General features: G+C 32.6%; 3 protein-coding genes across 6 annotated transcripts in view; 2 read left to right on the top strand and 1 right to left on the bottom strand.

Annotated features, from left to right (window-relative positions):
• Positions 1-765: 765 nt before the first annotated feature.
• Positions 766-16,320, top strand: LOC144844120 (uncharacterized). Of its 2 annotated transcripts, XM_078700853.1 has the most exons (16): positions 766-872; positions 4,702-4,816; positions 5,613-7,864; positions 8,230-8,329; positions 8,829-9,002; positions 9,163-9,420; positions 10,481-10,534; positions 10,683-10,751; positions 10,961-11,125; positions 11,504-11,728; positions 11,886-11,968; positions 12,081-12,185; positions 12,534-12,684; positions 13,335-13,578; positions 14,058-14,340; positions 14,873-16,320. In XM_078700853.1, the coding sequence occupies exons 2-16, from the start codon at positions 4,744-4,746 to the stop codon at positions 15,023-15,025; spliced, it is 4,389 nt and encodes a 1,462-aa protein (XP_078556979.1). In that variant the 5' UTR covers positions 766-872; positions 4,702-4,743; the 3' UTR covers positions 15,026-16,320. The 2 variants fall into 2 exon arrangements, with proteins under 2 accessions (XP_078556979.1, XP_078556980.1); XM_078700854.1 differs by lacking the exon at positions 766-872 and having other exon boundaries at positions 4,676-4,816.
• Positions 16,321-16,867: 547 nt separating this feature from the next.
• On the top strand, positions 16,868-20,346 carry LOC144844611 (tax1-binding protein 3-like). Its single transcript, XM_078701595.1, has 4 exons — positions 16,868-17,025; positions 17,461-17,559; positions 18,621-18,698; positions 18,842-20,346. The coding sequence occupies exons 1-4, from the start codon at positions 16,996-16,998 to the stop codon at positions 18,959-18,961; spliced, it is 327 nt and encodes a 108-aa protein (XP_078557721.1). The 5' UTR covers positions 16,868-16,995; the 3' UTR covers positions 18,962-20,346.
• Positions 20,347-21,754: 1,408 nt separating this feature from the next.
• Positions 21,755-27,325, bottom strand: part of LOC144844306 (zinc finger protein GLIS3-like) — a 48,314-nt gene continuing 42,743 nt past the window's right edge. For all 3 annotated transcript variants that reach the window (XM_078701149.1, XM_078701151.1, XM_078701150.1), the window contains 2 exons: positions 25,884-26,180; positions 21,755-25,215 (listed from right to left, as the gene is read on the bottom strand). In XM_078701149.1, coding sequence (XP_078557275.1) covers positions 25,061-25,215; positions 25,884-26,180 — 452 coding nt within the window. In that variant the 3' untranslated portion in view covers positions 21,755-25,060. The remainder of the gene's footprint in view (positions 25,216-25,883; positions 26,181-27,325) is intronic.

Genomic DNA, 27,325 nt, shown 5'->3' with positions numbered 1-27,325 from the left:
TTATAAGCAGTGGTCCCTTAATAATGGAAACGGTGGACGTTCAATAGAGGTGGTCACTTACCAGAGGTCGTTGTGACGGGAGATAGTCGATTATGAGAAGCGGTCCTTTAATAGAGAGAAAGAGGTCGTGGTCCCTTAAAAGAGGATGTCATTTACGAGAGGTGTGGTCGTTAAGAGAGGTGGTCGCTTACGAGAGGTGGAAAGACTGATAGCTAAGTAAAGATCGATGCTTGCACATGAATTATAGACATTTTTGTAAAATATATAACATTTTCTACATTAGCTGGCGATAGTAACTACATAAGCTGGGAGGCAATTTTCGTTACTACATAAGCTGTTGACTGTTTCTACATTAGCTGGTGTTGATTTTTATTTACTACATAAGCTGTTGGTGTTTCTACATAAGCTGGCGGTTTTACTACATAAGCGGTGGATTGTTCTACATTAACGGTTGTTTCGACATTAGCTGGCGTTTTCTACATTAGCGGTTGTAACACGGCACAGTGTATTAACATACGAATGAAATAATACCGTAGTTGTGACTTTATATGTTAGCTGTGCTCCACCGGTGCCAAATTTGATCCACTTGAGCACAGTGTATTAACATATGAATGGGATATAACATTGAGTGACTTTATTTCTGTTTATATCACTGTGCTTATGACGCTCTATACCTCCGCAGGTTGGCCAGCTTTGGCGGTGGCACCAACTGGCTTCCGTAGATGATGACTCATTCAATTCAACTACCACCACACACGACACAACATCACATAATTTTACTATCAATACGTTTCATGACCATGGCAAAATGGCGAATGGTTTACTCTTTACCGTATAATCTGCCCTCATATTTCAGCTGATAGTTTTATAAGGTATGTTGGATGTTGTCCACGCTATACATAAACAATATGGACATCTCTATTATTGAATAAGTACGTACTTATGCTAGGCTAGAAACCGATTTACTGTAAGCTAGCTAGGCTCATGGTTCATTGCTCCATTTGCAGGACACAGAACAGGATTATAGCTAGCCTTGTTTGTAGGTTGGGATGGGAAGTTAATCATCAGTCATCTAGCCTAGGTGTTATTTATGGACTAGCCTAGCTAGGCTTAATTGTATATTCACCGTTGCTCTATAATAAATATTTATTATGCCAACATTTTATATTTAAATTAATAATTTTCACTGACATGAAAATCCAATATATCAACATTTACTAAAAATTGAATAAATGTTTATTTTAAAAAAGGAAGTGGCTATGCGTACGACTTTGTAAGCATAATTGTGACAGACTGGACACTGTGCAGTGTGCTTACAACTGGTCTGGTCTATTGATACACATGCACTATGGTTTGGCGTAAATAACTAACTGAATAGATTATGACATCACATTGCTGTAGCAAGTGAGTCGAATCCAACAATGTCATACCTGCGTTCAAAACACATCAATACCACTTTTTTCCACTCACCATCATCTTGATTGAATATGGAAGGATTTTTTTTCTTTGGATTTTGAAGGCTGGAGGCTGATCCTCACTTTAGAGTACATTGCTGTACGAAAGCATAGCCTATTAATTTACGACTTGGATTAAACACAGGATTAAAAATGAATATGTGTTCTATTTATAAGAGAATGTGTAGTAGATGGTTGTTTTCAGCCGTCTGTCTGTGTGAAATTCGGTCTTGCTTAATCAAGTTAATCACCTTTTGATTTTTTTCCAAATCCTGCACCAACATTTTGAGATGAGAACTATATATTATTGCTGTAAATATTTATTAATACTGCACTTATCCTTCTTCATTCCTTCATTTGAAGTCTCTCTTCAAAAAATTGATATGGATAAATTATGAATATTAAAGCACAAAATTCCTAAACTAAAGATTTCAGATAAATTATTCTACTAAACTAACTAACCTGGTAAATATTTCACATTTTTCCATGAACTGAAAACTAAACAACAAATTCAAAGAAAAAATATAAATACTTAAGAATATTTGAAGATTACATAAAAAATTAAAAGATAAAAAATATTTTAGTAACTGATAATTAAAAAAAATCTATTGGAGATAATAACGTTTTTACACTATAGTACTAATGGAGAGACTGTCAAAATAAGTAAGGCAATAAGTGAATAAATGAATGTTATTGTTGTCGTTTGTCATAATAGTTGACCTACAAAAGCGATTTCCAATTTTGGAATCAGTTTACAGTAGAGACATCAAGGTTAATGTCGTACTGTGTGCAAGCCAAGATTACAAATGACATGGTACATAATTATCAACATTTAGGCTTAACATTCCAATCAACGCCAAGGTTGACTTTAATTCATGTTTTTAGATGTTTTTATAAGAACACTTTATATGAAAACATACAGTACTCAAGTATGAACAATTTATGATTTCAAATGAAAAGCGAAAATAAACTCCAGATTCCATTCTCCTGCTAGTAACAACCACACATCCCAAATTATATCGTAATAGTTTAGTCAAACTGCACTAGATCGTTTTGCATGATTTACTCAGCATTTGGTGTTTTATTTAGCCTCTTTTTTTTGGTGTTTTATTTAGCCTCTTTTTTGGTGTGCTTATACTACAGTAATGTACATCTACTTAAAATTGAAATACAAAAAGTCAGTACAAAATGCATATCATTTGAAATTCCTCCCTAAAGTGCAGTAGTTGAAACCCCATTCATCACTGATCAAAGTATAAACATAATTTGACAAATATTCGGGCAACATGCTATTTAGCGGAGAGTATAGTGATGCTACAATGGAAGCCGCTTCCTCTTGTGAATTGTAACGCTTGTTAATGACATCTTGTTTGCCAGCTGATAATTAGTCTGATGTGCTTGGTAACGCTATGGGGATTGTGGATCTTGTTGAAACTGATGGCATTCAATTGAAGACAGTGTAGTCCATACATGTCAAGTTTGCTGCTGACTTGAGATTTTCCAATTGTGACCAAAATAAACCCCCATCCCCTACCCACCGAAATGAGCTGTAACATCCTGGTCGTGTTTTTTTTAATATTCAAACCAATCGGGGGAGAAATTACACATTTATCACTAAAAATATCAGAAAATTCCAGCAGTTAATGGAAGACTTATGAGAGCTCTTTTTTTATCTAGTACTACTTAACTATGGCTCTACCTAGGAACAACACCAAATTTATTCTCTTTCAAGTTAACAATGGTTCTCACTGACAGTTACTATTTGGTTTGTACAAGGAAACTAATGACAAATAAACTAAAAGTTCACTTTCAGAATTATAACATTAACAACTAGTAATTCTTTATAAAGCTATAAACATTTAGTGATCAAATATGGTAGAATCAAATTTCTTTGCCAATTGCCTGGTTGTATTGATTTTTCTCTTTTGACCTTTGTATTGGTAAAATAATATTTAATTTTTTTCATAATTTATGATAAATCTTTTTTTAACCATTCACTGCATTGGGAATTGGGATTACCAGTAATTTCAAAAGGTAATTTAAAATAAAATTTATGTATAAAAAACAGAAATAAATTGCTATGGTATTTGCTAAAAAAACTATAATTAAAAATGGTTTTAGGCCTAAAAAATGTAAAGAAAATGTATGTTCAGCTTTTTTGTTGTTGAAAAAAATGGCATTAAAAGTGGTGGGGTGAGGCTTTTTTGGGAAAATAGTTTCTTGATGAAATTTATCTGCTATGCTAATTTCATCGTTATGACTCACTACACATTTTATGAATTTTTATTATATTATTATGGAAATATATCAAATGAAATTTTATTCACAGCTCAAATATTCTTAACATACAAATTCTTTGTTTGTATTTAGCCTCATCAATTTGATTTTCCATTTCAAAGTCTCATAATAAATGGATGAATAATACATTTTCCAAATGTAATTTGAATGTCAACATATGAACATTCAGGCATATCATAATTAAAGGATATTTTTTACTTTTTTCCAATGACCTAGAAGAACCAATGGAAATTGTACAGTATGCTGTAGCACATTTGTTTCAGATTTGTCATAAGATACACAAGACTATCTTAACATGGATTATGCATACAGTCATGCTCTCTCTCCCCCTGTCCCCAATCTCCCCCCCCCCCCTCCCCACTCCAGAAGTGAAATCTCACTATTGTATCAGCAATTACTACAAAGTTTCTATATGAATTATTGGGTTATTTTTTTTATTAAATTCATAGGTTCACACTCGTTATATTATATCATGGTATCACAATCACATGGTGACACATTTGTTTTAGTTGCACAACTAATTGTCCAAGCACTGTCCTTGTAAGTAATGACAACAGCTACGTTACTTCCCCTATAAAATAAAAATTTGCCAAAAAAAATTGAATTTGTTAATAACAATCTACATATGGTTGGGCTGATTGATGTCAGAGTTTTTGTTTTTCCTGAAGGTTGAAAAAGTAATTTCTAAATCTCACAAGAAAATGGGACGTATTTACTTATTTTCTATATAATTGGTATCAATTATAGGTGATAGAAGAACCAATATTATTTGTCTTTACAATAACATGACTCAAAAAGGAAATTAGTCTTTTTGAAAACACCTGTCATAAACTGGGCAAGTCATCATTGCCATTCACACAGACAATTGGTACTTCTGGGTAAATTTAACCTGACACATAATATGGATTAATTTCTAACATGCATGCATTATGTTGGTATTTCTTCACAGGGGTTTTCTGCATGGCATGACCTTAATTGAAGCTACCATAGCATGATGGACTCATTCTTAGCTGCAGCTAACGACCTTGATAAGTTGCTTGATGAATTTGAGCAAAATGAAGAAGGTGAGCCTAACACTAATAAATAATGTACACTTGGTGTAGTTAGGTATAGAAGTCAGGCATGATGATGAAATTATTTGTTTGGCTGAAGGTAGCCAAGGTAACCCATTTTTCTCCAACATACCTTATTTGGTGTGCTTATTTAAGCATCTTACATCTTACATCTTATCTTGTATAACCAAAAATCTTCCATGACTTAGGACAGGTACAGTAAAAGTTCTTCCATTCTCCCTTCCTACATCACATTTTCCCATCAATATGTTATTATTGAAAGTATTGTGTGTGCAAATTAACATGTAACTAAAGTAGTTCACACAGCTACAATCATTAGCACAAACACCTATCTTAATGAATCATGCACAGCATTCATTTGCATGTCTATTCACAAGCCTAAATAATTAATTAGTACAGATGCTGTATCGAATAACAATTAAATTATGAAAAATAATTCATGTTTTTATAGGCAACAGTGATCTAAAAGAATAAAGTCATAATTATAATATCCTTGAATCAGAGAATTCGTATACTGTACGAAATTTGTACAATTCCTAGTCAAAGCTGCAGCCAGTCAATTTTTGTGCTTGGCCAGGCTAAAAGACGTAGATCATACGTCATTTATTTTATATTTTCATGTTCTATTCTATTCTGTCTTTTAAACATTTCAGAAATAGAAATTGTATTATTCAATATTTAGAAAGTCTTTATTGGAAAGAAATATAGTCTTATAAAACTCCTACCCAGTTCAACTACTGCAATACATGTTTAATATTTATCAATTTTTCAACTCTTTATTTTGTAGAACATTTATACAATCACAGAGACGTGGCAGAGGTGTCTTTGCAAAAGACACAAGAGGTCAATCAGAAGATCTCTCCGATATCCTACCAACCTGAATCTGAATTCATTCTTGACCTCTCAGAGGCTGATTTTGGGCCTGCATCATTGAACAGCTCATTGAATTTAACTTCAATATTAAACAGCAATGAATCGACAGCTGTAGCTAAAGAGTTGTCAATAAAGAATCAGGAATTTAACTCTCAAATGCAAAAAGAACCTTCTACAACGACAGATAAAAATCCTGATAAAGTCGCTTTTGTCAATGGCAATGAAGTTGATGATAAGTCACAATCTAGTTACAATGCACAAAAGACATTTTCACCATACACCTTGAATCACATGGAAGTAAATAGTAATTCACAACCTACGCCGCCATCAGTACCTGAGAACACGCCATCACAGTATACCCAGCCATCTTCATCCCCTCTGCTTGTTTCAAAGACCAGCACCCCAAATGTGATCCGACAAAAAAATGATTTGCAAAACGGAGAAATTCAAAGTATGTCAAGATCTCCAAAAATAAAAGAGATAACTCCGTTACTTCCATCTGAAATAGAGACACAGTACACTCCTCTGTCGCAGTTTCCTCTGCCAAAGAATACAGTGTTATCTCAATCTGTCATTACGTTGCCTGTTTTACAAAGCATATCAAACACAACACCTACCGATAATGGCTTGTTGAACCATGTCCAGGTACCCATAATGGATTCATCGGCATCAGAGAATTGCAAGGCAGTCATGCCTGATGACCGTGAATTATCTTTTATGCCTCTGGTAAGCGATTCAGCAATTTCTACTGAAAATGAACTTGACAAATCTGTTACAGGAGGGGTGAGAATTGAAGATACAAATGGTAAACACTTGAACAATCAGGACTACATTCCCAACACAGAACTTAATCATAAACCACCTTCTTCTAAAATTACAAATTTTGCTGCAGTCACAGTCAACACATCAAAAAGCAAAGATACAAATGTTAATTGCAACTCGAATTTAGATAGTAAGCACAAAACGAATGAGTCTTTAAGTTTTAAAGAATCTCAACCGAATACCTCACCAAAAAAAGCAGGATTTGGTAATCTTACAAATGTGACCGTAACAGACACTGACCTAGAACAATTGGGTAGTCTTGAAATGAACCAATCAATGACATCATCTGTTATGACAGCCCATAATAATGAAGGCAAAAGTGAGGATGCAATAACGATGCAATTAACTAATGAACTTGCAAGTATGGATCCGTTTTACAATCCATTCAATCGTCAGACTTCCAATGACCTCACAAATTCAGATATTCTATCAACTGACGCTCAACCCTCTGTTATATCGCTATCCACTGCACTGTCAGGAACAACTTCACAAGATTTATTGCAACAGACTGACTTATCTCCATTTATGGGCATTGAAAGTGCAAAGGTCAATGACAGTGTTGTGTCAGATAAAAATGAAGTATTAATCGGATCAGATCCTAAGCAAGGAAATACTGCACACACTGAGGCTAATCAAAATCAAAATAAAGAAGAAGCTATGGATAAATCTACTGGAAATAATGGATTAGAAAGTGGCATTAATCATTCCAGTCTTGCACAAGAACAAGACTGTCATAATACAAAAGAGAACACTGAAAACAACCATATAGATGATAACAGCCACCATCCTCCACTTGTAAAAGCAAAAGGTCATCCAGTGACCTCATACAGTAACACTGCACTTCCTGTTGATCCACCATCTTACCAAGATGTCATCAACAGTCGTCAGAATCAAAATAGGAATACATTGACATTAAACTTTGAACAACCAAACCAACGAAAACCTAGCCCGCAGGCTTTGCAGCCAAGTCCCATAATCGATCGAGTTGATGATTTTATTGGAGCAGAGCAGCCTCAAAATGTTGATTCCTCATCGGAAGTAGCACAAATAGTAGAAACTGACTCTGTTGCTGCTGAATCTGCTGTTGCAGATTCTGGCACTGGTATGATCACCAGATTAGTGGATCCAGAATCTGGAGTGTCTGCATTACCAAATGGTTTTGGAATGGAAGATGGGAACAGTGAGTGGTTGAATCAACTGGTGGGAGATCTTTCTGAGGAAGACCTGAGGCTTGGTAATGTGGCACCTCAATGGATTCCTGATGGCTCTGCACCCGCCTGTATGAAATGCAATCTCAAGTTTACTTTTAGAAAGAGACGACATCATTGTAGAGCTTGTGGCAAGGTAAGATGTGCCCTCTGATGATGAAACAAGCAAAATAGTAAAGCATGAAAACAGTCAACCCTCCCAATACTGGACACCTTTGGAGTGGCCTAATATATCTGGGTTTCCAGTGTTTTTAATTGTAAAAATTAATTTGAAACATTTTGAACCTCAGGAAAAAAGATTTCTGGTTTTCAGAGAGTCCGGTATTGGGGAATTTGACTGTATCTGAAATAGATGTTACAAAAGGTTTTTGCAATAGTTCTGAAAATGGACAATATATTTGTTCACTTGCATTTCAAATTTTTATTATGCAGGCAAATAATAGGAATAGTTTTCAATGTAGAGTAATCCTAAATGTATATTTAATATGTGTACTTTAACAGGTATTTTGCGCTAATTGCTGTAATGTGAGAGTTCGTTTAAAATATATGGAACAGAAGGAGTCAAGAGTTTGCTTAAACTGTCTAAACACCATTTTAAGAGGTAAGGCATTTATAGTAGCTCAATATGAATTCACATTATACATGCCATGTATTTTCATCATGACATTTTATAGCAAAGCATTAGCCTTGCAAATTGATTGTGATTCTCTAGTGTAATTGGCTGAAATTTTTGTTGAATTATTTTACATTGATTAATTTCAAAAAGTTTCTGTCTTAAAATAGCTACTGCTTTGAACACTTTATTCCTTCATTAAAAAAAAACATGTGTACAGGTAACAACAATTTTAGAAATATCAATACAATTGTATTGCAAATGATTGTGTTCTTTTTAACATGAGGTAGGAGTGGGTTACCACCACAAACATACACAATGCATTTGGGTCTGGCCCAAAAGCTAAGAAAATTAAAATGGGCACCACGGCTGTTAGCAAATAAGATGCAGTTTCAACTTTATCTTTACCTTTTATTGGTAAACATAACATTAATACATTGAATTGATCACACATAATATCCTTAACCTCATGCTTTTTTTTGTTTAGCCCAAGCTATTCAGAGAATGAAGCAGCCAACATCCTCACCAGACCCTAGAAACCCTGCTGAGTACTGCTCTACTGTACCACCCTTTGAACAAGCTAAAGACCAGACGAGTTCTATCTCTCCTACTGTCATGGTACCGGTATCAAAGTCATCACTTCGTAGACCTGTCGCTGATGGTAATTATGTAATTTTCACACACAGCTTTAGATGCAAATTAGATAGTAGTAATGTTTTACCATGTGACAAAGCCATAGACTTATTATAGGCTTGTATATTCAGGCCTCATAGACTTCGCAAAATTTGGTCTTCATTATTTTTTTTTTTTTTACATTGAAGGTAACCAAAAATCAAAAGGCAGTAAGCGAGTACACTTTTCTGATGGTCTAAACCCTGGTGATGAATTAGTAGAGGAACTACCTCGTTCAATCTCGCATACAACGCATTCAATGTCAGAGGGCGCTTCAATTGTAGCAGAGGGGTTAGCTGCATCAATTTCTGGTAGAAGACGAAACTCAAAGTCAATCAAGCGAAGTTTGATACCAAAAGATGGAGTCTCGCTTCCACCTGTCATCATAGCAACAGAAACCAAAGGAGGTATATAGTAATTACATTAGAGCCTTCTTTGGGACACCCTTATTCAAGGGACACCCTTATTCAGGGGACACCCTTATTCAGAGAACACACTTATTCAAGGGACACCCTTGTTCAAGGGACACCCTTATTCAGGGGACACACTCATTCAGGGGACACCCTTATTCAGGGGACACACTTATTAAGGGGACAAACTTATTCAGGGGACACACTTATTCAGGGGACACCCTTAGTCACAGGACACCCTTATTCAGGGGACACACTTATTCAGGGGACACCCTTAGTCACAGGACACCCTTATTCAGGGGACACCTTTATTCAGGGGACACCCTTATTCAGGGAACACACTTATTCAAGGAACACCCTTATTCAGGGGACACACTTATTCAGGGGACACACTTATTCAGGGGACACCCTTAGTCACAGGACACCCTTATTCAGGGGACACCCTTATTCAGGGAACACACTTATTCAAGGGACACCCTTATTCAGGGGACACACTTGTTCAGGGGGACATCCTTATTCAGAGGACATCCTTATTCTGGAAACACACTTATTCAGGGAACACACTTATTCAGGGAACACACTTATTCAGGGAACACACTTATTCAGGGAACACACTTATTCAAGGGACACCCTTATTCAAGAAACACCCTTATTCAGTGGACATCCTTATTCAGTGGACATCCTTATTCAGGAAACACCCCTATCAAAGGAACACTTTTGTTGGATCTTGTTTAAATAGAGGTTCTACTACTGTTACTAGGATGAGCTTATATCAAAGTCATTTTACTAGTGTGGGCTTCTATATGAATACAATACATTATAATACTTCATTCTGTCCAATATACATGAAATACATACATATGGAAAATTGATTGGTTCCAGTGTAAATAAATAATAAATATCAGTCACTAGTATTTTTTTATGTTTATACATTTTCAGAGACTTTTTTTAATGAATTTTTTAACATCTGCCTTCACATAAATAAATATTTGATTGGTGTGTGAATTCAATTAAATTAGATGATTATATATTCAGTTAAAAATCATGCATTTTTCAGAGTATGTAGTTGAAGAGAATCCAAGTGTGGAAAGATTATTTCTAGAACTACGTAGTAAGTACACAAAGAATTTTAAAGATATTTTCATGACGAGATACATTTTAAATGTCTCTACTTAATCAATTTATAAAATCACAAAATATAAAACATAACATTTATATTCGTTTTATTTATAATAATTACATATTTTTGTTTTTCTCAGATGACAGTCCTAATCCAGTTGTGTTTGTACTAAATAAAAACCTTTTTGTACTTGTCAAAATAATTGAATGTAAGTTTTATTAGTTGTTCTAGATATAATATAGATATAGATATGGAATTAAATACACCCTTGGCTTAATATGTCTATGTAATATATCCTATATATAGGTGTTCTGGGACGAGTGGGATTATACTCTATAGTATACTGTATATAAGTTTTTTCTCTCAGGTTTAACAATAAATAATTATTTGATTAACAATATTTGAATCTTATTACAGTGAATTGCTGTGTGAACAGAACTTGTTGGTGCTTCTCTACCAAAGGTATGACAACCGTAGGTCAAGATGAACTGGTTGTGGTACTAGAGTCTACTCCTGATGAGAAGACCATCCCAAGAGATGTATTTGTACATTTTAACAACCTTTATTATGAAGCATCTAAAGGTAAGACCATCATACGTAAAATTTGTCATGTGCCAACTATGACATCATTAAAAAGTAACACAACTTCACGTAAAATGTTGATATGTTGACAAAGTTACAACATGTTCTGTCAACACATTTTTTGAGAAACGCTCTGCACAAAAATGGCAGAATGAAGAATAATGAAGAAACAAAAAAGAGATTGGACAATTAATAATAATAATAATAATAGATAGATTTATATAGCGCAAATAAACGATGTCTCTATGCACTCAACAATAAAGAGAGTGGAAAACAAAAGAAAGAGAACAAAAAGACAAAAACACCAAGCTAGCACCCAAATTACAAGGAGTTATCTGCACCTTGGCTAATTGAAACCAAATATATATCATTTTACAGGTAACACCATAAATGATATGAGCCACTCCTTTTGCGGTGATAACTTCCTTGGTAGTCGGCAGCATGGTGGATTCCTATTCTTAAAACCAACATTCCAGTGTCTGCAGAAGCTCATCCTACCGGAGCCTCCTTACCTGTTTGGTGTCTTGCTGCAGAAGTGGGAGATGCCCTGGGCTAAAGTGTTTCCGTTGAGACTCATGCTGAGGTTAGGAGCAGAATTTAGATGTGAGTACTGTTCTTAGTTCTTCTAAATAAAGAGAGAGAGAGTGGGTACAGTGAAACATGCAATTGTTTTCCAATAGCATAATGATTTTATGAAAACCAGTTTGTAGTAACTTTTTTGTAAAGGGAATTAATTAATTGAAGAATGTTATCTCTACAGATTATCCGTGTCCCTTAATGAGTGTTAGAGGGCGCAAACCAGTGTACGGAGAAATTGGACATACTATTATGAATCTGTTAGCGGTAAGTTAAACATTTAAATGCTTAAATTACTATATTATTTATTTGATAAGCATTAGTAGTAGAAATAGTTCTTGGTTTTATTTATATAATTATTGTTTTTTTTATTTTTCAGGATTTTAAGAATTACCAATACATGTTACCTCAAATTCCAGGGATCACAATACATATGCAGAAAAAAGAGACTCAGATTAACTTTCCCAACAGTAAATATGATGAGGTATGTTGATGTAGTGTTCTCCCTAAAGCTGCATTCACACTAAGTAGAAGATGGTGCTGTTCAATTCTTTATATGATTTTCTTTTATACAACAGTGCATGAAATGGAACAAGCTGTTTGAATGTAGATTAAAGCTCTGTCTACACTATCAAACTAAGTGTGATGTGCCCAAATATGGAAGTGATATGCCCAAATATGTTAGTGATATGACATCATCATGTCCATATATGGACACATAACATTTTGTTGTCACATAATGTTAGATAGTGTAGACAGAGCTTTAGGAAATCAACTTTGTGTCTTTAAGAAATATTAAAAGTCACTAAAAATGTTTTTTTTTTCGTTTTAGATTATGAAAGTAATAAGTAATTCAAATGAACATGTGATGGCATTGGCTGCCAACTTTAGTACTGATGCTGACTCACACTTAGTGTGTATACAGAATGAGATGGCAAATTATCAAACACAAGCTATCAACATTCAAAACAAACCCAGGCAAGGTAATTATAAACGTCATCAACTTACACTTATCGAAAATACCTTATAATACAGTACAGCTATTGTAATTTCTAGTCTGTTACTGCACATAACTCTTCATAGGACCATGTACGATATCTCTGATTGCGATCAGATTACCCACGCAAAGCTGAAATGTGGGGAATGTAGTAGTAATAATAAGCTGACAAACAACTGCTTGGTGGATTGAAATTACATGTTACACCTGTATTTTAGATTTAATGACATACTGTATGCCCTTTTATGTTTTAGTCTCAAATAGTATGTACTGCTTCAGGAAGTGGGATGAAAGATACTAATAGGTTATAATAGGAGTGGAGTTGTGGCTTGGTGGTTATGATGCTTGGCTACCAATTCAAGGGTCCTGGGTTCAAGTCCTGTCATATGTCTGGATTTTTTCGAATGACAAATTACAAAGCCACTCTCAAAGACTTGTAATAAGACTTTGTTTATGTAGAGCATCTTGTGTATGTTATTCTTGTGAACAGGATTGCCACCTTTAAGAATGAATTCCCTTATTGTTATTCTTAGCCTAAATATATATAAAAAAAAATAATTAAAGAGGCTTCTTATTTAAGTAAAGAATATTAAGTAGGCGGCCATACAATAAACTGACAACAATTTATTGTTACAGTTACTGGTGCCAGCTTTGTTGTATTCAACGGTGCCCTTAAAGCAAGCACAGGCCTTACTGCCAAGTCTAGCATTGTAGAAGATGGAGTTATGGTACAGATACAGTCGGACATGATGGCCACATTCCGACAACGTCTCAGGGAGATGAAAGATTTTAGGATACCGTGTGGGGCAATAGGAGAGAATGAACCAGAGGAGGTTGTTACTGTAAAGTGGATTGAAGAAACAAGGAAAGTTAATCAAGGGTAGGTATTCATTTATTAAGTTTAGTCTGTTAAAAATAAGTGCAATATTTATTTATGATACATTGATGTTCATTGAAACAGCAAAAAAGGAAGGTTTCTGGAACAGAATATAGATATAAAGTATGGATGTTAGGGAACTTTTAATTTGTGAAGATTTAGGGCCTAGAAACTAGTTATGCCATGTTGATTCATTGTGTATGTGACAGTTGGATGTGCTTTCTCACTTGATTCCTCAACACTGTTTTTGTGGATTCTATAAAGCTCTGTCTACACTATCAAACTAGTTTGTGTGTGCCCAAATATGGTAGTGATATGCCCTAATATGTTAGTGATGACATCATCAATTCTATATATGGGCACATCACATTTTTTTGTCACTTAAAGTTTTATAGTGTAGACAGAGTCCAATATACATATGTTATAGGTTGTTGGAATTCAAAAGCTCCGTTTTGTCTGAAACTTGATAAATTGATTTTCAGAGTGAAGAGTCCAATTGACGGTAAATCAATGGAAGGCATCGACAATATCCGTATTCATCATGGAACAGACTTCATGGGAAAGAAACGTGCCATCCGTTGGACAGAAGTCTTCTTTCTTGAGTCGAATGAGGTAATTGTCCAGCATCTGGAACCAGTGGATCTCAGTCGGTTGGCAGAAACCTTAGCTACTGCTTGTTGTGTAGCGTTAATACAACATCTGGACAATCTAAAGGAATCAGGAATGGCTAAAATAGCACTGAGAGTTACCGTTGATGCTGAACGAGTAAGTATAACTTAACAGCTCTAGTATTTATCCCAAAAATTATATTATTTATTTCCAAAAGCTTTTCATGTTACCCTACATTTTATAAAGACCGTTGATGGAGTATAGGAATACTTATGATGCCATGATCGAGTCCCTCTGTGAGTTTCTTTACTTGTACAAGTATTGTTCTCTCCATTATATTAATATTTCTGTATATCATCTGTATCTCTGTGCATGTCTACCAATCCAGGCACATCTACCTATCTAGGCACATCTGCCTCTCAAGGCATGTCTGCCTATCCAGGCACATCGACCTATCTCGGCACATCTCCCTCTCCAGGCATGTCTGCCTATCCAGGCACATCTACCTATCTAGGCACTTCTGCCTCTCCATGACTCATCTCTGCCTTTAAAGACATCTCTGCTTCTCTAAACATGTCTGTCTCTCCAAAGGTGACAATTTGAGAGATTATTAAATAACAATACTAATGCACCATCCTCCTTTACAAGAAAGACGGTAGTTCCTAAACTTTTGTTTTTACAATTTCAGGTAGGATATGAAGCTGGCTCAAACGGCAAGGCCCTTCCATCCTCCTACATGAACAGTCTGGACAATGAGATGATACCAGTACTTCATAATGCAGTCTCACAATTTGAAGAAGGACCAGTTATTATGGAGCTTATCTTCCATATCATTGATTAGGTCTTTGATATCAGACTTTGACTTCTACTGTAACTTTATACCCAGACTTAAACTTGAACTCTTCAGAAAAGGAAGAAAACGGATTTATTCTAAAGATAGCGAATATATGAGTGTTATTAAAGCAAGGATACAATGTATTCTTGTATAGGATGTATATTGTGATGTTAACTTTGTACTCAGTCTTAGACAAAATATTGCAAACTTAAAGACAGAAGTATTTATATATTTAAAATGTAACATTTTTTACTGGAATTTTAGTCACTATAGTAATTGAATATAAAAGAGGAATATAAAATAGGTTTATTTGTAATTCTAAAGCAGATTCACAATAGACTATTCAAGACTAATCATTTTAGAAGTACTGTTTGTTTTTATATACTTAAGTAAGATATATTTCTATAGATCTGAATTTGTGATATTATATCAAATTTAAACAATGCATGATAATAGTCTTTAACAGTATTAAGGCTTGTATTTTCTTATATTTGGATTTTTAGTACATTTAAAATGTACCATTTAATTTCAGAGAATTTTAATCTTATATAACATATCATTAAAGTTATTTCACCTAATAAAAACATTATACTGTAATTTTTAGATCAATGAAATTTATTTTGTTAAGCTACAGCATTACTATTTATACAGATTTTGTTTTTAAACTGGATTAAAGATAAACACACTTAAGTCCCATTTGAGACAATTTGCTATTTGTTTATTTGGAAATACTGTAGTGTTATGTTATGGTTTATAGTTGTGAATTGAAAAGTCTATTATTAACTTAATCTGTTGCCCAATAGATTTGTTTTAAATTTAACCTGGAGGGTTTTACGTAATATATTAATAAAAATGCTTGCAGTACTACCGATAGAGAAATGTTAGAATGACTATCTTGACGTTTTAGTTAGATCATCCTGAAAACATTTGCCAAGTACAAACAAGATACATCATTATTACATTGTCTGACAGCGGTTGAACTAAAAATTTAACAAACTTGTTCACATTTCTTGTTTGTGTTTTAATAATGAGACGTCATACATTTATGTTATGTATTGTTATCATATAGTCTGTATGTCCTATTTTCTATTTCAGATAGATTTTAATTGACAATATTCTGCCGACTCAAACATATCACAAATTAAACATTTAAATTCTATAACATTTTAAATTTCAGTTTAGTTTAAATTAATTTATGGTGTTATAGGCAATTGTGAACAGACCAATACCAATTGCCGATAAATTGTAATTACATTTTGTCAATAACAAAACTTTAATAATATACTAAAATATATATATAATAAAACTTTTATTGTAAAAGAAATTCAAAGTTGTATTTATTTTGTTCAACAGTCCTAAATTAAATATAAGTTATGATTAGATAATGTGTCAATATGCTATGATACATTATATAGTACAAATCTTCGTTATTATTAAACAGTTTTATTGGAATCTATTAAATGTGAAAATAAATACTGGCAAATTTAAACAAGAAATATTTCATTACAAAAAACGCCCCTCGAAGTTTTGACGTAACGAAAACATCTCGTAGACTCTCTTCTCCCAGACGTGCTTTGGGGTTTGAGCATGCCCAGGCCGAGTTTCCAAATACCCATTTTTGTAGCCGTAGTAAGCAATGGGCTACCGCATGGTAACTGTTTCCTAATGATTCCGTTCTCTAGAATATAACTGCCTAAAGGAGCGGCACGAAAAAAAGACGTATTTTGATACAGCATGGTGTGTTGGAGACAAAACGAGCACTACGGGAACCATTTTTATAAACGCCCTCATCATACCTGTATTTCCGGGTTTATTACTAGGTCATGGTCATGCATGGATGATTTCAAAGAAGGGAAGCAAGGTAAACAAACCAAATTCTATCTTTCACCGTCAAACCTCAATCTAAGGCGTTTACCAAATTTGGGCATAGGCCTACTTGATTAGATTCAAGTAGAATTTATAGTTTCTTTAGTAGGATGTCATTTGTTGGATCAGGTATACCGTGTGTAAGTTGATTTATTTCTTATTCAAACGATAGCATAGCATTATGATGATCAAGACAGGTACCGGGCATATCTGTTTTTTGGTTCATCATCTCGCCTGACTCAGTTGAGATCAATGTATGATCATGACATTCTATGACCCATTGTTAATCAATGGTGGGCTCAACCTGGTCTAACGCTTCCGTTCCGCCCATGTAGTTAATTTGGAAGTTGGATCGATTTTATTTTTTTCGTATACGAAAAATAAATAGAACAAAGTGCTATGATTATAAATGCATTACCCCTTCCCTTTATATTATGTAGCCTGATGATCTTTGAATTTGATTTGTGTACTGGATACTTGAAAACTTTCTGAACAATTAAAAAAAGACTACTATACTACTAAAATACTTTCTGATATTGTATTATATATATATTATATATATTGTATTTTTTAAGGTTGAGATAACCGTGGTGAAGAACCCAGGCCTTGGTTTTAGCATAGCTGGAGGTATTGATCAGGACGCTTCTAAGAATCCATTTAGTACAAATGATAAGGTATTATTATATAGTATCACCAGTCACAACACTGTAACTTGCTGGTTAAACTTCTTGCTGGCTAACCAACTTGCTGGAACAAACTTGTTGGTTAACCTCCTTGCTGGTTAACCTCCTTGCTGGTTAAACAACTTGCTGGTTAACCAACTTACTGGAACAAACTTGCTGGTTTACAATACTGGTTAATCTACTTGATGCTCAACCTACATGGTACCTGCTAGTTAACATATTTAGTACATAACTTGCAGGTTAACCTACAGTTGCAGGTTAACCTACAGTACTTGCTGGTTAGGTTAACCAACTTGCTGGAACAAACTTGCTGGTTAACCAACTTGCTGGAACAAACTTGCTGGTTAACCAACTTGCTGGTTAATCTACTTGATGCTCAATCTACAGGGTAACCTACAGTACTTGCTGGTTAACCAACTTGCTGGAACAAACTTGCTGGTTAATCTACTTGATTGACTACAGGGTAACCTACAGTACTTTCTGGTTAACCAACTTGCTTGGTAACCAACTTGCTGGTTAACCAACTTGCTGGTTAACCAACTTGCTGGTTAACCAACTTGCTGGTTAATCTACTTGATTGACTACAGGGTAACCTACAGTACTTTCTGGTTAACCTACTTGCTGGTTAATCTACTTGATTGACTATAGGGTAACCTACAGTACTTTCTGGTTAACCAACTTGCTGGTTAATCTACTTGATTGACTACAGGGTAACCTACAGTACTTTCTGGTTAACCTACTTGCTGGTTAATCTACTTGATTGACTATAGGGTAACCTACAGTACTTTCTGGTTAACCAACTTGCTGGTTAATCTACTTGATTGACTACAGGGTAACCTACAGTACTTTCTGGTTAACCTACTTGCTGGTTAATCGCACCATCATCTTATTAAGGGTTAGGCCCGCATTACTTACCATCGTCTTTACTCACCATTTGTTGTAATAATACCTTTTCATCCCAGAAAGGAAGTATTTTCTAATGTCATTTTCAACTTTTTTTTTAATGATTTATCAGCCATTTTAAATTTACTTTTACTTGCATTCCTTCTCAGGGAATATTTGTGACAAAAGTAGCCTCTGGTGGTCCAGCAGAGCTTGGAGGCCTTCAAGTAGGAGATAAGATTCTAGAGGTAATGCTGACAAGTTAGAATAACAAAATTAAAAACAATATTGTTTAATGAAAAATTAATACTTTATAATAATATGGCAAACAATAATTATTTTTTCAAAAGTTTGATTTTTTGTTTACATTCTGAAATTATACTTGTTTTAGGTTAATGGTTACGATGTTACCATGGCTACTCATAAACACGCTGTTAAACTTTTGAGTAAAGAGAAAGAAACACAAGTGATGCTGAAAGTGACCCGACCTTCCATAATCCGAGGACGTTGATGAAAACTAATCAAACAACATAGAAAATCGGGAAACATTTGAATTCAATTTAAATTTCAGGGAAAACTGAAAATGTCATCTTAGATGATAGATAATGAATCTTTGCAAAATCATTTTGAGTGTGATTCAAAATTCACCATAAGATCGTACAGTATATGACTGACAATTATCTTTCATAAATTCAAAGTCAAAGGATAATGCCAAGAGTAGGATATACAATTAGCTTTGAAATGGTGCTATGTCTATCATGCATATGCAAGTTACTAGATATTACCCCACCTATCTAATTTACCTATTAATCAATTTATTAAATATGTTTAGTAAAACATTTGCAGTGCAATATTTCATAATTTTAAGCAAGTTCCCTTATGGGAGTATGTTTCCATACGTGTTTGATCCGAAAAGAGGTTTAGGCGCTATATAAATTCAAGATATTATTATTTTTGTTTCAATCTATAGACAACTACTGTATGAAATGATGAAAAGATTTTGGTTGCTTTGACGGCAAACTCTGTCTTACTATAAATAAAACAAACCGTGTCAGACGGGTTTTTTCATGTCCTGCTATGTAACCATAATGCACATTTTATTCATTCATTTAGGATAAAATTCAAACTAAATTGCATTTTAATATATTAGTTTTCCATCATTTAAAAAAATGTATATTATATAGATTTGCTCAAGTCTTGCTAGTAGAATAGAGATAATAACTATGATAACAATTTTACTCAGTAGAGTAGATAGTAGTTTATGTGCTTATCATATAAATTCTTCCAGATTTTCTAGATTACAACATGTACAATATGTGTATGACTTGGATTCATTCAATAATGCAGGGAGAAAAGGTCCTTGGTTTAGCACGCTGGGTGGTTGCATTGGGCTGCTCATGCTCTGAGGCCCCTTAAACTCTGGGCCCTGTGGCCATATTCACCACTTAGGTGAGATATTTCCCTTAAATATTAAGTATTTCACTTAACTCAATAAATATTTAAGTATTTCCCTTAAATTGTATTCACTTTGATAGGAGATTGATTTAATTTTAAGGGTGTTTCCCTTAGCCTAAGTGGGAATGGTGAATACGGCCCCTGGATTTATCCAGCGAGTGCTCATATCACCACTGCGATATATACTGCCATTACTGATCATTATGCATGAAATGGGTTTATACCAAATTGTGTTGGCTCCATGAGAAGGTACTAACAGTGTACATAATACATAGTCAATGGATGGTCTTTAGGTATAGGCCTTCTCTTTACATTAAATTCAAAGCCATATTCATTTAATTATCATGTATTATACAATAGTGATACCATTTACTTTAGCTTTATTACTAATATGTACTTATCCATTTGTAATTTATTAAAACTAAATTTCAAGAGCAATATACTGCATACCACCTGTTGTTTGTGATTGTTTCTCATAATATATTGGTATTGCTGTTGTGTTTTAAATTACATATTGATATTGTAAGTGTTAAAGAACTAAATTATATTAAAATATAAGATGGTCCATATAATAATTCCCAAGAACAAATAACCGAAAACTAGAGTGTTTTCATAATTAAATCAATATTAGGAGTGAATATTACTATAGGCAGACACATATATTGTGTTATGCATGGTTTCATTGATTCTTACTTTATGTTGAAAAATACAAAGCTCAAAATGTGGCCATTTTTCAAATTCCCTGCACAGGAATGTTTCCACTATATGTCTAAAATGGCCATTTTTAAAAAATATCCCTGTACAGGGATTTTTAAAAAAAATGTCCAAAATATGCACTTTTCAAAATTCAATTAATATGCAATAATATTGCTACATAAGCGTATATATTGCGTTATCATCATCTTATAGATGCATAGTAAGCAGTTATGTAAACAAATAAAAGGGTCAAGATTTGGCCTTTTTTTGAAAAAAGTCCCTGTACATGGATTTTTTAGAAAAATGCCCAAAATATGCACTTTTCAAAATTCACTTATTATGCAATAATATTGCTACATATGCATATATATTGGTTATCATCATCTTTAGACGCATAGTAAGAAATTATATAAAAAAAGAAAAAGCTCCAAATTTGGGAATTTTTTGAAAAAATCCCTGTACAAAATTTCAAAATTCAATTATTATGCAATAATATTGCTACATAAGCGTATATATTGCATTATCATCTTATAGACACATAGTAAACAGTTATGTAAAGAAATAAAAGGGTCAAAATTGTGGCTTTTTTTGAAAAAATTTTTTTAGAAAAATGCCCAAAATATGCACTTTTCAAAATTCAATTATTATGCAATAATATTGCTACATATGCATATATATTGCGTTATCATCATCTTTAGACGCATAGTAAGAAATTATATAATAAAAGAAAAGGGTCAAAATTTGGGAATTTAAAAAAAAAAATCCCTGTGCTATAGTACAGGGATTTTTTTTAAAATGCCCAAAATATGCAATTATTATGCAATAATATTGCTACAAAATCCCTGTACAGTGTTTTTTTTGTGGAAAAAATGGCAAATTTTATTTCTTTTGATATAAATGGTAACTACACATCTTTAAAAACACAATATATGTGCATATACAGCAATAAAGTTCCTGTACCATAGTACAGGCAGTTTATCAGAAAATGGCCAAACTTTTTATTTAAAAATATGGGCTTTAGTAATTATTATGCACTAATATTAATACTTACCGAATGCCTTGTACTATTAGTTAGTACAGCAGATTTCGCAAATTTATAAAAAATATTGATTATTTACAGGTTTATGTGGGAAAAAAATACACACAAAATATGATACTTTTTGTACTTTAATCATTTTCATACTAACTACACAAACACATACAGTACATACAGAATATTTTGCTGTAATTATTTTTTCCCAAAAAATATTAAACCAAAAAGTTTCAATTAGATGCAAAACTTTATATTAAACCATTTTTACATGGATTACTACTGTTTTTGCATGGAAATATATATACCTATATATTATACACATTTATAAAACAAATTTTTAGCTGTATATAGTTTCTGTGAAACCATTGAATAAAACAAAATGTGGAATATAACAGTATATCATCTGCAGTTTACAAGGGTTAACATTGAACAAGTGGTCACTTCAACTAAAGTGGTCAAATAGACTTGACCTGTCCATATATCTAACAAACGTTGTGATAAAACACACCGGCATTCGTATATTTTCTCTTTCCCAATTAAATAAAACGTACCAATTAGTCAAAATCCCGGGTAATTTCAAATAAATGACACCACATAACTCACTAAACCAATTAACCCTATACCGACACAGCACACATAATTCAATTCAATATCCAATTGATAAAATGTTATATCCTTAAATTTAAAATGGTATAATTTAATTTGAATAATCTGCAATGGTTTTTAAAAATCAACAGTTTAGATTCACATGTCTTTGCATATTAACTAAAATTACTAATACAGCATTTTGGTTTGATTAGAGGAATGAATTTCTAGTATTTTTTTTCAAATTCATTATATAAACAGTACTGAATACATCAATGGACGGATGTAGTGATTCTTACATTATGGACGGCTTCTTACATTGACATGTCACCTTATGGTTAAATACAATAAGGCCTTTGACAGAATGGAATGGAAATAATATGCATATAGTATAATATATTAATGCAATACTAAATTTCTTAATTTAAAACAGCAGTAACTAAATTATGTGTCATCTTATACATACAAACAGCAAGGTAATTCAAGTTATTGTATTACATTATAATTACATATTACTGCAATTGTTCAAAACATTTGAGATTGAAAAATGTATACAGTAATTTGGTCACAAACAATACAAAGGAATGTTAATACTTTTATCAAAATCAAGGTATTTTTTATGGCTTGAAATCATACTTACTCCCCAAATTAATAATAATAATCAATACATTATAATTAGATTTGGTCAGAATGGAAATATAATACGGACATGGAGCACAATTAATGATGAAAATATCAGGAATGTAAACTTCATTAAAAAAACATCATAGAACATTATACATAACTTACTGTATATGTAAATTTAGGTTATTTAAAACAGTATGTAAATTACTCTACATTATTCAACAATATGTAAATTTATTTACATATTAGAACATATGTTTCCTTTAAAATCAACATTTTTTAAACGTACATCCTAAAACTACTGGAGTTGTTTAAAATAGCACACGCACACGCAAAGGCAATATATACGGTACAACAAAACAACATACAATAATATACAGTTTGTACGTCGCAACTTATTATTTACATGCATATGCATAAGCTTTTTTGAATATTCAATGTGCTGCAGCAAGCATTAACGCATAGCAGGGCTATTTATACAGTATGTTTAGGCATACAAATCATCTTTATAGTACCAAACACAATCATTATTTTATTGGTAACCAATTACCACCTGATAATATGGTTTATTTTTTTAAACAAAACATTACAAATTTATCTAATCTATTTAGATAATACAAACTTTTTGATTTGCATGATGTCGCATCAAAAGTAACATAACAGACATCTGCATAATTTAAAAATCTTCCTGTGCTTTGACTAACTTTTCTATCTTAATGCTGATTGGCTGGAAGTATGCGCATATGTTTGCTATGTTCTATTGCTTCATAGTCAGTGATGCTGCATCATGCAATCAACAAGGCAGTATTCTCTGGCAAGCCTGAACAAGTAAAATAAATATAAAAATAATCTTATTCTGCAAGAGACAGCTCTACCACTAGTAAAAAATGTTCTCCAGTACCATTGTACATCAGGTCTACATACAGTAGGTCTGAACAAGACAACGTTTCTCTATTTCATCTAATGGGAACCTTAAACTGAGCTATTAATTACAATTTTCTGATTACAAAACTATATACCTTACAATATCATTTTAAATGAATATTGTTTTTAAATATAAGAATATTTCTTTTTTTTAAATGCTAATTTGTAGAAAGGAATAAAAATAGAGTTGATACAGATTATATACAAGTAGAGTTTTACATAAATCACATTAAAATAGAATTGTAACACTCGTTAAAAGGTTTTTTTGCGGAAATACATATCAGTTATAAGTTTGCATGTACAGTACGTTAGCAATGCATAAACAATAAATTAAATAATCATTATTAGCTATACAAACAATCTGGTATTCTCAAACACTGGTTACACATACAAAACTACTATTTTTAGCAAAATAAGTATCTTATTGTCATTTCAATTATTTTCCTAAAATATAACTTCACTAAAATAATTGCAAAGATCTTTATCATAGGCACTTTTTAAGCACAGAAAAATATATGTAAAATAATGTAATAGATATTTATATATTTACATAATATGATCCTAAATAAAAATATAGATTATAAGTTAAAAACACGTTTTGGTCCTTTGATTTACTTTTTAATAAGAAATCTGTTTTTGGACGTGTTAAAATTTATGTTTTATGTTTTTTATTTTCCTTTTCAATAAAGTAATGGCAATCAGTGGCTTTTATTTATGTTGTCTAATTTCAAAATAGTTTTCTTTTCTTATAAAAAGCTGTATGCAGAACTAATGCAGGCCTTGGTAATTTTATATTTATTTAATCATATTTATTTATACAGTATATCAATAGTTATTAAGAAGTGTTAGGCTTCAAAATCACTAAGTTTTAAATAACATTTTTTCATGAAGCATGAGTAAAGATTTCTAAAATCAAACAATAATTTTTGCCATTTTCATTTAAAAAACAATTTGTGAAAAATTAACTTTTTCGTAAAAATTTACTGGAATGTGTTTTATAAAATCATATTTCACTGCAAATACTTCTTGGTGTAATTGGAATATTATTTAAATTTATATACTTGATATTTTGTTTAAAATTGAATACAGTTTTTCTATAAATTTTATGAATGAGGTACTATAATATATGTGTAGCATGACCGTTAGTTGTTTGGGTCATACAGTAGGTTTCAACTGACTACCAAAAATATGTAAAACTTTACATAGTGAAATACAATAAAAATATCTAAAAATATATATCTATTTTATGAATGTAAAATGATTGTGCGTGAAAAGAAATAGAAAAAATTGGTCCTAAGACGCCCCATCTGCGTAGACGGCTGAGAGTTGGCTCGGGCAACGATCAATTGCATTCATTTGCAGCATACTTTGAGTATCTTCTATGGTGTGAGTTGCACTTAAGATGGATGCACCAAACTCACTTGGAGTTGTTGGTAAATCATTGTAAACTGAAAAGAAAGTCAAATATATAATAAAACTTTGCAACACAGTAGCGGTTTAGGATGTGCTGTAAAAAAGCCAATGATAACATTATGATTTTTGTAATTTCACTCTTATGAGGAATAATTTGTTTGATTTGATTAATTTGTCACACATTTACATAAGACTCCTCTTATGTTAACAAGCATACATAAATATTAAATTAAATATTTATATATTATATGGAATATTTATTCTGAAATAAAGTGATCAAATCAAATATATATATCGCTATCCAATCGAGTTTGAACAAAACCATGAAAGCCCCAGTGGTCTAATGGTTAGGACAGCTGCATATCAAGAAGAAGGTCCAGGTTTGAGTCTCGGTTTGGGCGACTTTTTCTCATTCTCACAGATTTTCTCATCTTATCGTTTCAAATTAATTATATATTTTTTTCCTATATATTTATAATGTTGTTGTTCTTGAGCTATGGAGAATTTTGTACTCTGTATTATTTTTTCTGAAATAAAAGATTTAATAAAAATATTAAATATGGATAATAACCACAAAGTAGATGTGCCACTATTTAAAGAAGCAAGTTATTATTAAACACATTAGTTTAGGCTTAATATTAATATAAAGAAAAACTGATCATGCACAGCTCATAACTGTAAACCATCAACTAAATTTACTTACAACTCTCAGAGATTCTGACAGAATGAGCAGACAGCGCCCTCTCTATTGTCTCAACATTGAGTTGAGGTGATGTAGGCGTCAACGTTTCTTCAAAAGTTGGTATTGCTAGCAAACCTTTAGGAGACTTGTATTCATTGTTATTATTGTTATTAATTGGTCTTGGTATAGGATGTAGAGTTTGTAGTGTGAGACTAGGACGCACCATCTGGGAACGATGTACCATCATACGATTGTTGGGCTGACCAAGAGGAGGGTGTGGCATGTTGCTACCTTGGTGCTTGTTGCAAATTCCTAGGCCTAAAAAATAAGAAAAAATAACAACCTGAAATAATGCAATTGGAAATGGTAACTGACACAATAAGAGAAATGTACAAAAAAATAAATATTGGCATCACAACCTATTCTATTTTGGTTGAAATTTACAAACAAAAAGACATCAATTTCTACCTTTCACCCATTTTGACAACACATCAAACTTTTTACAATACATAGAAAGAAAAAAAAAGAAACCTGGTGAACAGTGACGATAAACAACACAGTGCTAACATTTTAAAGGCCATTATAATTGGCCAACCAGTGTAAAAACAACTCTCACTACATTTATTAATATGAAAATCGTATCAGGGGAGAGTAACATGATAGTTAACTAATTAACTTCCTCATACAATCCAGATTCAAAAACAAAATAGAGTACATGAAACTAGTGAAAAAGAAACCATTATAATACAGTCCATAAAAACCATTGAGCCATGTCCCAAATGGTTGCACATTACATCTATGGTAACATTTTCCGCCTTCTTCCCAAGATCATTTTCTATTAAACAAAAGCTTTTTGATAAACTACAAGGCTCAGTGGATATAGTGATCACATGTTACTTCTGATTGTGTGACGCACAATCACGATAATAAACCCATTGTTACATGTGTATCAAATATTTGGTTACCAGTAAACAATTCGTATGAATAAACAGTAACCCATCTATACAAGTACAAACACAACATAATCAAACTAAAGTTTAAAAGAAAAGTATAAATACTCTTTGAATTTAGATGGTTAAAATATTTAAACAACTATGGAATTTTGTAAATTCTTTTTCAAGAACATTACGTTTGTTTCCTCATCACATTATATTAACTGTATTCTATTACTATGAACTTATTTGTTTATATAAATTGTAATATAAACTGACAAACTGTATTATTATCTAACTATTAAAGTTTTCTTTCGTTTTTGCTTTTGATTTTATAAAATGTATTCCAAGATAATTTCTATGAGAAAATGGCAATAACCTTAAACCAGAGAGATAAAGTGACCATTGTTACTTCTATTTCACATGGTCAAAATCTTTACATAAATTAAAATAAATTAGGCCAAAGAGCATTTCATGCTAGGCTGATGAGAACGTGCATTCTTACAGTAAGTAAAACTAGTGAAAGGAGGT

The sequence above is a fragment of the Antedon bifida genome, chromosome 6 (assembly GCF_963402885.1).
Source record: "Antedon bifida chromosome 6, ecAntBifi1.1, whole genome shotgun sequence".
NCBI classification, from domain to species: Eukaryota; Metazoa; Echinodermata; class Crinoidea; order Comatulida; family Antedonidae; genus Antedon; species Antedon bifida.
Note: the sequence above shows the minus strand (reverse complement) of the source record. Positions and strands in the feature narration are given on the sequence as shown.